We start from the raw sequence: 12740 nt of genomic DNA on the forward strand, positions 1-12740 counted from the left end.
AGCATGGCTGTAGAAGAGAGTGAGGTAATGGTAGTGGAGGAAGTGTAAGACAATTTATTTTTTTTTACTGAACCTCAACATGTGTATTTTTATCATATAGAGAAATAATGTGTTTAAGCTTTTTACCGTACATATTCAGAACATAGCATAGTTTCTTTGTACGTCTTTTACTTTGAAAATAGTTTAATACCTATTAATGTCTTTTCCAGCACAATTAAGAAAACATTGAAATTATTTCAATTTTAATCATTTTACTGTTATGTGTTAATAGTATTTAAAAAAACAGAAATCAATCACTGTTCATCTAAAAATGTACAGTTTGTTACATGAAGTTTGTATAAAGCATCTTAAAGATAACATACTTTATTGAGAAATAACTATTACCTTCTCTATAATAAGATCATCTTGTAGTTGAAAATAAGTCAACACAAGTGTGTTCGTGCTTTAGAACTTTATTGAGTTTTTGAACCATTATTCATGTATAAAAAATAATGTTAAACGTATAAGTAATAAATTTTAAAAAATCCAAATAATGAAAGAGAGCCAAACATTGTATAGTTAAATAAGTAGCTTAAGAAAATAATGAATTTTAGAGAATATTTAAATAGTATTTGTAATTTAAAATAATCAAAAATTAAAAGTACTCCAAACATGTATGAGATTTGTTTCTCTAGTATGTTTCTAATCCTTACATGAAACATAAATGTAGAGATTTCTGATTGATGACAAACCTATATTAATAAAACTACTTGAAAATTGCCACAGTTAAAGTTCATGTACAGCTATGAAATTGAATTTTTATTTGGTCTATTGTTCACCATTTATGATACATGGGGAGCTTTAGATAGATACTGGTTTAAACATAACATTTTAAAAACATGGAAAATGAAAAATATATATATGATTAACACAATATATTAGCAAGAATCCGACTGAGCTACTACATATCTATGGAATGAGAAAATACATTTGTGTGTTAAGTCTGTTGTTAACATAACCAACTTTACCTGCATAAAAGGTATTCTAAAATATTATCAATTTATCCTCAACAGAATTTTGATGCACTGAATAAAATCAAGTTATTGCCAAAGAAGTGAATTTTTCAGTAAATATTTTAAGAATGTAAAATTGGTATTAAAGTGCTACTTCTATATATCAGTTCAGTGTATTTAGAAAGACTTATTTCAGACATTTACTGCACGAATTATGTGGATATCCCTTGTTGCTTAGTATGTAGATAAGAGGCTAAGTAGTTGTTTCTAGTTGCTTAGTCTCTTAAATTTTGGTACATTTTTTTGAATACTGATGAATTCTGTTGCATTGTAGTTATTACTGGAAGGTTTAGCCAGCCATAATCTTGTGAAATTATATATATTTGTTATAAAATGATCAGTTTCAATTCATTTTCTGAAAGCACAGAATGAGAAAAACATGGTAAGAAGACATGTTATGTAAAGTTGCAGTAAACCTCTGAAGTAGATTCTTAGCAAAGACCTTTTTCATTAAAATTTTACAAAATAGGTAAATTAAATATCGTAATAATTTTTGATGTATAAGATGCCATTTTCAAACATATGTTTCACTTGAAATACTTATAAACAACCTGTACAGAGTTTATACAAGAAAAACACTGTGATATAGCTGAAATTAATTTAAAAGAAAATAACTTATTTTAAGAGTAATGTATTAAATTTGGTTTAAAAGATTGCCAACCAAAACTAAAAAAGTATAACAGTATAATTAAAATAAAGATAAAAAGTATAAAGAAGTTTACCTAGCTTTCAGTATAAGACAGATTTCCAGACTGTCATTCACCAGAACATTGTATTTTTTTTTAGTTGTCTTAAAATATTTGAATGTTTATTTTGAACTTTGTAATTTTCTCATTTGTAGTGATATATCTGTGTTAATATTGACACATAATGTGTGTTTTATTATTTTGAAGTTGGATTTGGTGAAGTTCTATGTAATGGGACATTTTTATAAATCAAAGTGTTTTCACTCATCTCAAGCATTCAAGAAATATATTATTAGGATAATAATTTGAAATTTCAGATTGATGACATTATGAAATAATATGACTAATCTTTATTAGGAAAGATTTAATAAGCACTTTTTACATATGAAGACCCTATAACTATATTAAGAATTGATCTTGGAAAAATATAAAATTTGAAAGAGTTCGAATTTTTTAATATTATTCCCCTGGATCTCAACATATTTCTAAAATTTAATCTCTGAGAACGGCATAAATGCTCCATAATTTATTCTTATTATTGAGGTAGACTTAACAACACATTTTGAAAAACTGATAATTTTTTACTTAAAATGTAAATGGGTAATCGTAATTTTTTCTTTGAATGTTCTCAAGTGCCTTTTAAATTTATTATATGAACTTCTTGAATTTCACATATTAAAACTGTTTTAGTTTATTACTAAGATGTACTGTCTTTGCTTCTAGTGGAGGTGAAGTTTGCAAAGTATTGATTACTCATTTCATTGCTATATATCCATTTTCATCTGGTTGATCTTGACGTCTGCTATTAGACCAAGAATCGGTGTGTTTACTTTTGGCTGTATAAAGGTATGTGACCTTGTAATTTTCAACTAATGGAAGCATGTAACAATAGTCCTGATTAGCTACAAGACTTGAATAATTTGAAAATCCACCAATAGGCTCACCTGGACCCTCTGGAGATGAGACAAATTGATTCATTTTAACTGTTGGAAGATTGTGAAAGATATTAGACTGTGTTTTAACAAAGACTTCTGAAGAATTCTTGTCTAGCATATGCTTGTGAGCTTTGTTTGACAGTGTTCCACAGGAGGGCCAATTTTGGTTTTGAAGAAATTTACCTAAATCTTTATGCTTTGGTTCCAGACAGTCTAACTCTGATAAAAGGGATGGCACCAATTGAATTTGTTGGACTTTAGGTGAAGTGTTAAAACGTGGACGAAAATAAAAAGGCCAAGAATTTTCTTTACAAAGCTCTCTCTCCTGTGCCTCTTGTGATTTGCATTTGTTTGAGGCATGCACAGAATTATAACTTGGCAGCATTGAAAATTGTAAATTGTTACATTGACACTTTTCAACTGCTGAACTTATATCTCCCTCTGAAAAATGATTTTTGAATGATAACAACTTAAAGTGATCTTTTTCTAGATGGTGAATGTTTGATTTTCCATTTCCATTACTGTCTGATGTACCTTTTCTTTTTTTATGAGTGTCTAGTTTTATTTTGTTGGGCAAAATGTTACATTTAGGAATTGTTGCATTCATCATAGCTTCTTCCATTTCAGTTTTGGAACTGTTGCCCCAAATAGATTCTGGAACAATAACTTCTTGACAAAATGAAATGCCATTTCCTGTATTTGAGCAATCATTTCTAGAAATTACCTTGGGTGGTAGAGGAGGTTTTTCAGTATCAACATTATCTTTGTCTGATAGTCTGTTGAACAGCTCTTCTCTCAATTCTTCTAGGTCCTCATAAATTCCCTCTTTTGCAATGCTAGGACGTTTTGATGATAACCCTGATCCAATTTCTGCATATGTGTGAGAACTTTGGGAAACTAAAGACGTCCTTCTAGACCAGTCTGGGTCTACAAAAGCAGATGTTGTCAAGAAGCTCTGATTTTCTTCTAAAGATGACTCTGAAAGTGCTCTTTGTAGTTCATTTGATGGGAAAGAATATCTGCTGTGATTAAGAAAAATGTTTTCATATGACCTCTGTCTCTTAAGTTCACAATAAACTTTAAATTTTTCTGTAAAATACTTATTTTGGATGTTGGTATTGAGGTTATATGTTGGATGTGTAATATTCATTTTGGTTTTAGAATTTCCATATAGAAAATTGTTTGTGTTTTGTTGTTCTTTACTAAATAAATCAGCTATTCCCAGCTGACTATTTGTTGCTTTGATGTCTTGAAAAATATTTTTCATTAAAACATCTTCTGATGACTCGTGAAAGATATCTTCTGGTATAACTGGTATAGAAGAAATACTAGAGGACTCACTGCTGTAATCCTCATTATCATAATGTTCACTTAGAAGTGAAGTTAAACTGCAGTTCAAGATTTCTGGAAATTTTTGTTCAGTTGTGTGATTAGAAGAAAGGCTCCAACCTAGTTGATCTGAGCAACCTGAAATTCCAGAATCTGAGTATGTTGACAGAGATATCCAAGATAATGTGTTAGGTCTGTCCTTACTGTGGGTTCTCAAACTGTTTTCCTTAAAGGTGTGGTCAGTAGGTGTGAGTGACTTGTTGAAAATAAAATTAGGACAATCTAAAATGCTGCGTGTTACAGAATTGGGTCTCCTGTAGTAATCTTCAGCTTCCCATGTTTGAACTATTCCTTGAAGATCTTGACTGTCTTTTGTTTTCTCTGTGATTGATCTTTCCAATTGTTGCTGAATAACAGTATTAACTTTTTGAAGAATCTCTTTCGCTTGAGTACTGTAGAAAAACATTCGACCACTACCAGTGGAACTTTCTCTAAAAGTGTTACAGTATAACTTAATTAGTCATAAAATAATAATAATTAGTATTAGGTCTCAATTAGTAAAATACTGTGAAAAGGTTAGTAAGCAAATCTATCATATAAATGTACATTTTAGATGATACAACTCTTCACAATTTGATAACTTTTCCACAAAAAAGGCTCTACTTACTTGTTCATATCTATGGAAAATATTTTCCCTGTGTCATCTTTCTGTCCTTGATCCACCAGTGCAAAGCGATGTAAGGTGTTAAAGTACCATTCCTGGATCACATCACCTGTTTTTGGATTTGTCAACACAAGCTTTTTGTCAGTGACTGCAAGATAACCAAAGGCTCCAAGTAGGCCTGCTCTGTGTGCATACTCATCATCAATGACTGATACTTCATATTTGGTCGATAGAGCTGAAATAGAATAAAGAAAGAACATTAGATTAACTGAAAAGGATTTAATTGTCAGAAGTTAATATTAATTTTTAAATACTAGTTTTACTGGGTTTTTTTCCAAAATTATACCTGATAATATTGCAGTGGTCTGATGAAGCTGGATCTTGTCATGTTTGAAAGCCACAAAATCGGAACTAATTGAATATTTCTGATTTATTTACCAATATTAAATTAAGCAATAAAATTACATGAACCAATGATATCACACAATACTATTTATCAATGCTTTTGACAGTTATTGTGAAAATGAACAAATATAATTATATTGGAAAACTGTACAAAACATTTTAACAATATTACAGATACTTAAATAACTTGAACTGTACTATCTTTAAATTGTGTACCTTTAGCATTGTTATTTTGTATTATAAATTTACTTTCAAGATTACTTTGATTAATTATTAGTGTCTATGTACATGCCTGTATTTTCATTTTGGTATGCTTTAAACTGATATTGTTACTTTTCCTGAATGTTCTTAACTTTCATTATCAGACCTTAGAAATTGTTATTCATAACTATAAGTAAAGGGAATGGATTTTATCTGAGAGCTCTGGACTGGTTTACTTTTTAAAGGAGTCTAGTAGTAAAAATGTGTAATTTAAATATTGGATATGCAATTTGGAGGAGAAGGTTGAGATTATTCCAAATAGAAGCAATAAATAAAAAGAAGGACAAACTGTGGGAAGTAGCAAAAGGATTTGAAAGGAACTCAGCTTTTGCTTGTGAAAGATTCAGTAGTTACTAATAGTTGTTAGAAACAGTATCATTATGGCTAGCAATAGAGAATCTAATTGTATTAAGGAGATAAGAGACTGAGAGAGAGAAGACAGACAAAAATGGAAGTATAAAGAGGAGAATTATAAAAATATTATAATTAGAAGTAATTCTTTAATATGGAGGGTATACAGAATAGGCTGTGGTGCAAAGAAGCAGCAAAAAAAGTTGCATTAATCTATTCAGGTACAGTAGTAAAAAATATAACTCACAGAGCAAGTGACATACTAGTGATGCCATCTTTATAGTGAAAATAGGGGCTAATGATATATGAAAGGGTAAGTCAGAAGAGATAACTGATGAGCATAAGAAATTGATAAATCCTTTTTATAGAAAAGAACTTGAATAATTTAAGTCTTTCAGGTCTATTACTAATATTTAACTGTGGGGTTTAAATTATAAGTAGGTCATTAAAGCTAAAATGTTAGATTAAGGTTATGAAAGCACTTTCTTAGCTATTTCAAAGCCATTAATCCTGGGTCTCAGCTTGTGAATTATTTATCTATTCAGAATTTTTTATCATCATTTGTCCAATCAAAATGGACAATAATGTCACATTTTGCTGGTCCCAGGGCATTTTCAAATACATCTGGCTTAATAGGGGATCTTAGATTAGCATGATCTTTTACTTGCATTAACAATTTTCTTTCATGAGAACTGATATAATCTTGGTGACAGCAAAAAGAATAAAATTATTAACTACAAATCCTGGCTGTAAAATTCTATCATTAAATCTAAAATAAAACATAGGCGACAATTAGTTTTAAATACGCATCTCAACTGCATTTGTGGATACACTCTTCTAATTACATTTTAAACTGATTTGTTATAATGAACACCTTTGACAACAGAATACTTAGAAGACTTAAGTATACATGATGTTCTAATACTTAGCTTATTTATTTATTATTCAGGAATGCTGAAAGATTACATTTAACATTTAAAAAAGTAAATTGCATATCATTTTTCTCTATGACTGTAAATGTTTAAAATTCTTTCATTGACTAAAAATTCATAGCTCTTTAGTTTTTTCACTATATACAGTGTAATAAAACTGGAACATTTAATTTTGACATTACCCAAAAACCAGTTACTTAAATCTTTTTCAAGACAGGCCATGGAGGCACTTAAGTTATTGGAGAACCAAGTACGTTGTTTGGATTTTGTACACTTGACTTTACAAGTTGCAAAATACAATATTCTTTTTATGATTGTTTGTTTGCTGGAGGTTAAGCACAAAACTACACAACAGGCTATCTATTCTGTGTTTGCTACAAGTATTGAAGCCTGGTTTTTACTTCTAAAGATTAAAGAAAAATAACATTAAGTTGAACAGTTCAAGCAACAGTTAGGTAGAAATTCATTCATATAAATACATGATAATGCTATTTTCAATCATTTGGATTTATGTTGAAAAGAGTTTTTGCTCATGGTTTGAAATTTAACACTCATTATAAGCATAAGTTTGAGAATAACTTTCTACAGTTTGGATAGTACTTGTAGCTGTTGTCATATCAACATACTTGGTTAAACCTAATCAATGTTGTTATAGAATACTGGTACTCAGATCATTATCATAGCTGTTATTGCTTTAAATAATTTTAAGCGTGATTATAAAAGAAAGCTGTTAATTTAAGTCCTGAGGTTTTACAGTTTTAAATAGTTTAAGTAAAAATGAAAGTGTTCTCATTTCAAGTCTCATAAAGAAACAGCATTGTAATATTAGAAAAAGACAAATGTATAAATAAAGCTGAAGATATTTTAATGGAAGTTAAGTTGTAAAGAAAACCAATGAAATTTAAGAACTAAAATATTCTTAAAGAAAGATGGTATTTTAACATTAGAAGAACAGGTAATCATTCAGAATGTTTTTATGTACTACCAAAAATTCATAAAAAGGATATCTGTTGTGACCTATACTTTTTAATATTGGAATGTATAAACATACTTTAGCTGGTTTTTCAGTCAAATTTCTGAAGACATTTACCACCAGTAATGGACCTTAGAGGATATCATTAAATTATTTCATGAAATACAGCAGTTAAGTCTGAAGGCTAACACTTCTAAAAAACGTTTTAATCCTCGTTGTGGGCACAGCACAAATAGCACAATGTATAGCTTTGTGCATTACAACTAATAATAGCAGATGAAGTTTTATAGTTACATGCATTGTGCTAATTTTGGTGTTTTATCATTATATAAGAATATACATTTAAAAAAGATCATACAGTAGGGCTAGTTTGGTTTACAACAATATTTTCAATAATTTGACTTCCTAAATCAGTTTTTCTGAATTTAATGAACTTAGCCACTCTTGAATTTCACTTTCTTTGAAAGGAAATCTTTATAGTTGGATTGATGGTGTTGCTATGGCTACAAGATTGGCACCTTGTGCTTTCAAGAAAAATGATGGTTACAAAAATGCCCATAGATATGTTGATGATAATTTATCATCTTTAATAATTCTGATCAAGCTTCCCAATTTCTTCAATATTTGCATGGTAGACATTAGAATATAATGGTTAGAAAGACAATAAACTTTCATTACTTTAAATGTTAGTCACAATAATGGTAACTTAAAATGTGAAATTAACCAAGAAGTTGCAGTTTTGGTTCTGTACTTTAATGTTGGAAATTTTATTCCTAATTTGTTATTAGAAAGGTGTATCCACAGGTAAGGTTGAAATATGTGTTTAAAACTAATTGTTGCCTGCAATTTTTATCCTTTAACTTTTTTTTTTTTTATTAGTATTGTTATTTTTATAGATGAGGAAACAGATGTGGGTATGATGTATCTAGATTTTTCAGAAAGCACTTTAAGAGGTGCCACATAAAAAGCTTGTTCAAAATTATTCATAGGTATGGAAGAAAGCAGTGTTGTTATATATGTAGTTTAGTCAAACTGTATTAATATGACAAGTGGAGAACTTCAATAGACTATGTAAATTTGCTGATGATATTAAAGTTTTGGGTGATTCTGACTGTAAGCATTATTTGGTGAGTTGGCCAAATAAGTGGTAGATGGCTATTAATTAGGCAAAGTAATACATGTAGTATATCGTAATCTGAAGTATGAATATAATTATGTTGGGAAAACCTTTAACAGTTTTAAATTATATACATAAAAATAAAATTGAGGTGTACTAAGTTTTTTATCATAGCAACAGAGATTGAACTGTCAGAAATAGTTCACAAGAAGGCCACTATAATGATTCTTGGAATGAAGAGATTGTTGTACAAGGACCAGATAACATTTGTGTAAGTGTTCTCTCAAAGAAACAAAAGAGAAGATTGGAGTGAATGTAACTGAGGTGCTTAATATTAAGGAAATTGACTGTGTTCTTGCATCATCTGTTTTTTTTCCTTTGGTAGAATAATATAACTAGTGGACATAAATATAAATTTTGGCAAAGTAAGAGTCATCTTTAGCTAAGAAAGCTTTGTTTCTAATTGGATAGCTGATCGTTTGAATGGGTTACCTTCAAATGTGGTGCATGCAGTTAACTTAAATAGTTTCAGGGAAGGCTTGAAAGATATTTGAATAATAAAGGTAGGCTTTAGTTTAGTTCAGTAGTTGGGACTATAGAAAAGGACAAAATGCTCTCTGTACTAACAAAGTGTCTTTTATTAGCTTTTGTATTTTACACAAGTTGGCTCAGTGTATTACAATAGTTAATATAAATTGCATATCAATTAGGGACACATATTTGAGAAACTAGATGTAAATCTAGAAACTATTGTAATCCTTCATGTATGTATGCAAAATATTTTGCCTATATATTATGTGGTTTGCTCTACAAAATGTTCCATATACCTATACTGAATTTACAACTACCTTGTCCTTTAAGGAGTAAATAAGTAAATGATGTTTTGAAAACAAAATATTCCTAAATACTAGTGTGTGTGTGTATATATATATATTAAGAGCACATACACTTTTTAATGTACAGTCGTATGAAAAAATTAGGACACCTTATGAAAGCCTGTGTATGTTTATAACAATTTTTGATAAATGGATATATAAACTCAATTGTAACAATACTGAGAGATTAAAGTAATATAACTAAACAATTAAAACTGAAGAAAAGACTTTTCAAGATCTACTGTAAAATGTAATTCTAAAAAAATGCATATTCTAACTGAGGAAAAAGTTAGGACATTCCCACATTTATACCCACTTAAAATGGCTCAACTCCCACACAGGTGTATCACACCAGGTGCACATGATTAGAAGATCATTACTCAGCATTGTGAATGAGGCTTGCTTGCTTGCAGACATTTAATTTGGTGTGATCCTGACTGTTGAAGTGAGAGTAAGCAACATGGTGAGAGCAAAAGAGCTGTCTGAGGCCTTCAGAAAGAAAATTGTAGCAGCTTATGAATCTAGTAAGGGATTTAAAAAAGATCTCAAAAGATTTTGAAATCAGCCATTCCACTGTCTGGAAAATAGTCAACATGCCCAGGTCTGGTTGTCCAAGCAAGTTCACTGTGAGAGCAGACTGCAAGATGCTTAAAGAGGTCTCCAAAGACCCTAAAATGTCATCATGAGACCTACAGCAGGCTCTGGCTACTGTTGATGTGAAAGTGCATGCCTCTACAATCAGAAAAGACTGCACAAGTTTAACTTGCATGGGAGGTGTGCAAGGAGGAAACCTTTGCTCTCTAAGAGAAACATCAAGGACAGACTAAGTTTGCCAGAGAATGTAGACAAAGACCAGGACTTCTGGAATAATGTTCTTTGGACAGATGAGTCCAAAACTGAATTATTTTGACACCAGAACAGAGGACATGTTTGGCATAAACCAAATACAGCATTCCAGGAAAAGAACCTCATACCAACTGTGAAGCATGGAGGTGGAAGTGTCATGGTTTGGGGCTGCTTTGCTACAACAGGACCTGGACAGCTCACAATCATAGAATCCATCATGAATTCTACTGTGTATCAGATGGTGCTTGAGGAACATGTGAGTCCATCTGTAAGAAAATTAAAGCTGAAGTAGAACTGGACCCTGCAACACAACAATGACCCAAAACATACCAGTAAATCCACCAAGGACTGGCTGAAAACTAAGAAATGGAGAGTCCTGGAATGGCTGAGTTAAAGCCCAGATCTTTATTCCATTGAGATGCTGTGTGGTGACTTGAAACAGGCTGTACATGCAAGAAACCCCTCAAACATCTCACAGCTGAAAGAATTCTGCATTGAGGAGTGAAGCATACTTTCTTCAGACCAATGTCAGAGACTGGTAGATGGCTACAAGAAGTATCTCACTGCAATTATCTCAGCCAAAGGGGGGTAACACTAGCGATAAGGGGGTAGGGTGTCCTAACTTTTTTCTCAGTTAGAATATGCATTTTTGTAGAATTACATTTACAGAAGATCTTGAAAAGTCTTTTCTTCAGTTTTAATTGTTTAATTATATTCCTATAATCTCCCAGTATTGTTAAACTTGAGATCAAATATCTATATATCCAACATTGTTACAAAAACACACAGGCTTTCATAGGGTGTCCTAATTTTTTCACGTGACTGTAAATGAATGCCACTTTTTTTAAAATTTCAACTCGGGCAGTATTAAAATGTAGTATGCAGGCATACCATGTGTTTATATCTTCTTATTTTAATGTAGAATTTTTCAAAATCTGTCATTTATTCTAAATATATGCAGTTTTCATATAAGACTTGGTGCAGAAAGTCATTAAGTTGTTTTTTGTTCCAGCTACATTTGTTCATTTATTATTTGATATTACCTGCTCTGTTCATTGTGGGTATTGTTGTAACACTGTAGATTTAGAACAGGTTAGATAAGTTCACTGCCTGGTCAAGTGATATGTCGAGGTTACAGCTTATTCTATATTAAATGAGAATAACCAATTATGTAGTTTGCAATAGTCACTATGGGTAAAACTGAAGTTTCTTTTCAAGCTAAAATCATTAGATTTAAGCAGTTTGTGTAGCATCTTTGGAGAATAATCTTTTTTTAAAACTAATTCACAAGTTTAGTAAAAGATCTTCATCTTGCATCCAGTGCAAGTATGCAATTATTTTGTGTCTTTATAAAGTGGACCCACCTAAATATACTGTAATAGCCCATGCTACAGGGATAATGAAATTATACAGTTTTATCACATCAGCAGTTTGTATTTCTATTAACAACAAAGCAATAATTATAAAAGCACAACTGAATTTAGCACTTAACACAAAAACTTTACACAAAGAATAACCTTAAATGTCATTGCACAACAATGTGTGTGTGTGTGTGTGTGTGTGTGTTTATATTTGTAACACTGGTTGTATGCACTATTAAGGCTCATTGCACATACACTCACTCACACACACAAATTTTGGAATACCGCTTTTAATAGTTATAAACAACAACAACTGAAAGAGAGTATGCATGCCATTATGAAAACTGTGATTATTGACTACTAGTGACTGAAGATGAAATGATCAGATAGATTTGATTCCTTTAATAACATTTAGTATTTCACTGTGTCCAACCATCCCATGTAAAAAAAACAACAACAAAATTACAGTAACTGTCATGGACCAGCTGAAAATTAGTTCAAAAGTTACATAAAGAGGAAAACGCTTTTTCTTTGGTACTTGGAACTCAAACTGTGTATGATGAATGGCTGGAAGCATGCAGTAGCCTAATGAATCATTTCTCCATTTTAATTTACTGTGGTAGAATGAAAAAAATAATTTGAGGCATTTAGCCTTTTTTATACTGTTCACACAATGCAGGCTTCTAAAAGTGGTGCAATAAGTGTTAAAAACGTTTTTGTGGCAGAAATTGGGTATTTTTATAGCTTTAGAAAGGTAAAATTTTCAACTATTTTATTGCCCATTCCCTAATGCTACTTTTCCACTATGATAAACAAGGGATTTTTTATTGTAATAGTGCTAAATATCTCGTGCATATTAGAATTGGTTTGAAAGATACAGCAATCTCATTGGCTATCTTCTTGGTCAACATAACTAATAGATCTCAGTCTAATTAGGAATCTATGGAATTAGT

The 12740-nt window shown here is 30.9% G+C and overlaps 1 protein-coding gene across 4 annotated transcripts in view; it reads right to left on the minus strand.

The window, feature by feature from the left end:
* Window positions 1-777: 777 nt before the first annotated feature.
* The window catches only part of LOC143238261 (uncharacterized), a 76724-nt gene continuing 64761 nt past the window's right edge, over window positions 778-12740 (minus strand). For all 4 annotated transcript variants that reach the window (XM_076478346.1, XM_076478344.1, XM_076478347.1 and 1 more), the window contains 2 exons: window positions 4670-4901; window positions 778-4493 (listed from right to left, as the gene is read on the minus strand). In XM_076478346.1, the coding sequence (XP_076334461.1) occupies window positions 2492-4493; window positions 4670-4901 (2234 nt within the window). In that variant the 3' untranslated portion in view covers window positions 778-2491. The remainder of the gene's footprint in view (window positions 4494-4669; window positions 4902-12740) is intronic.

This window comes from Tachypleus tridentatus, chromosome 13, assembly GCF_004210375.1.
Source record: "Tachypleus tridentatus isolate NWPU-2018 chromosome 13, ASM421037v1, whole genome shotgun sequence".
In the NCBI taxonomy this organism is placed as follows: Eukaryota; Metazoa; Arthropoda; class Merostomata; order Xiphosura; family Limulidae; genus Tachypleus; species Tachypleus tridentatus.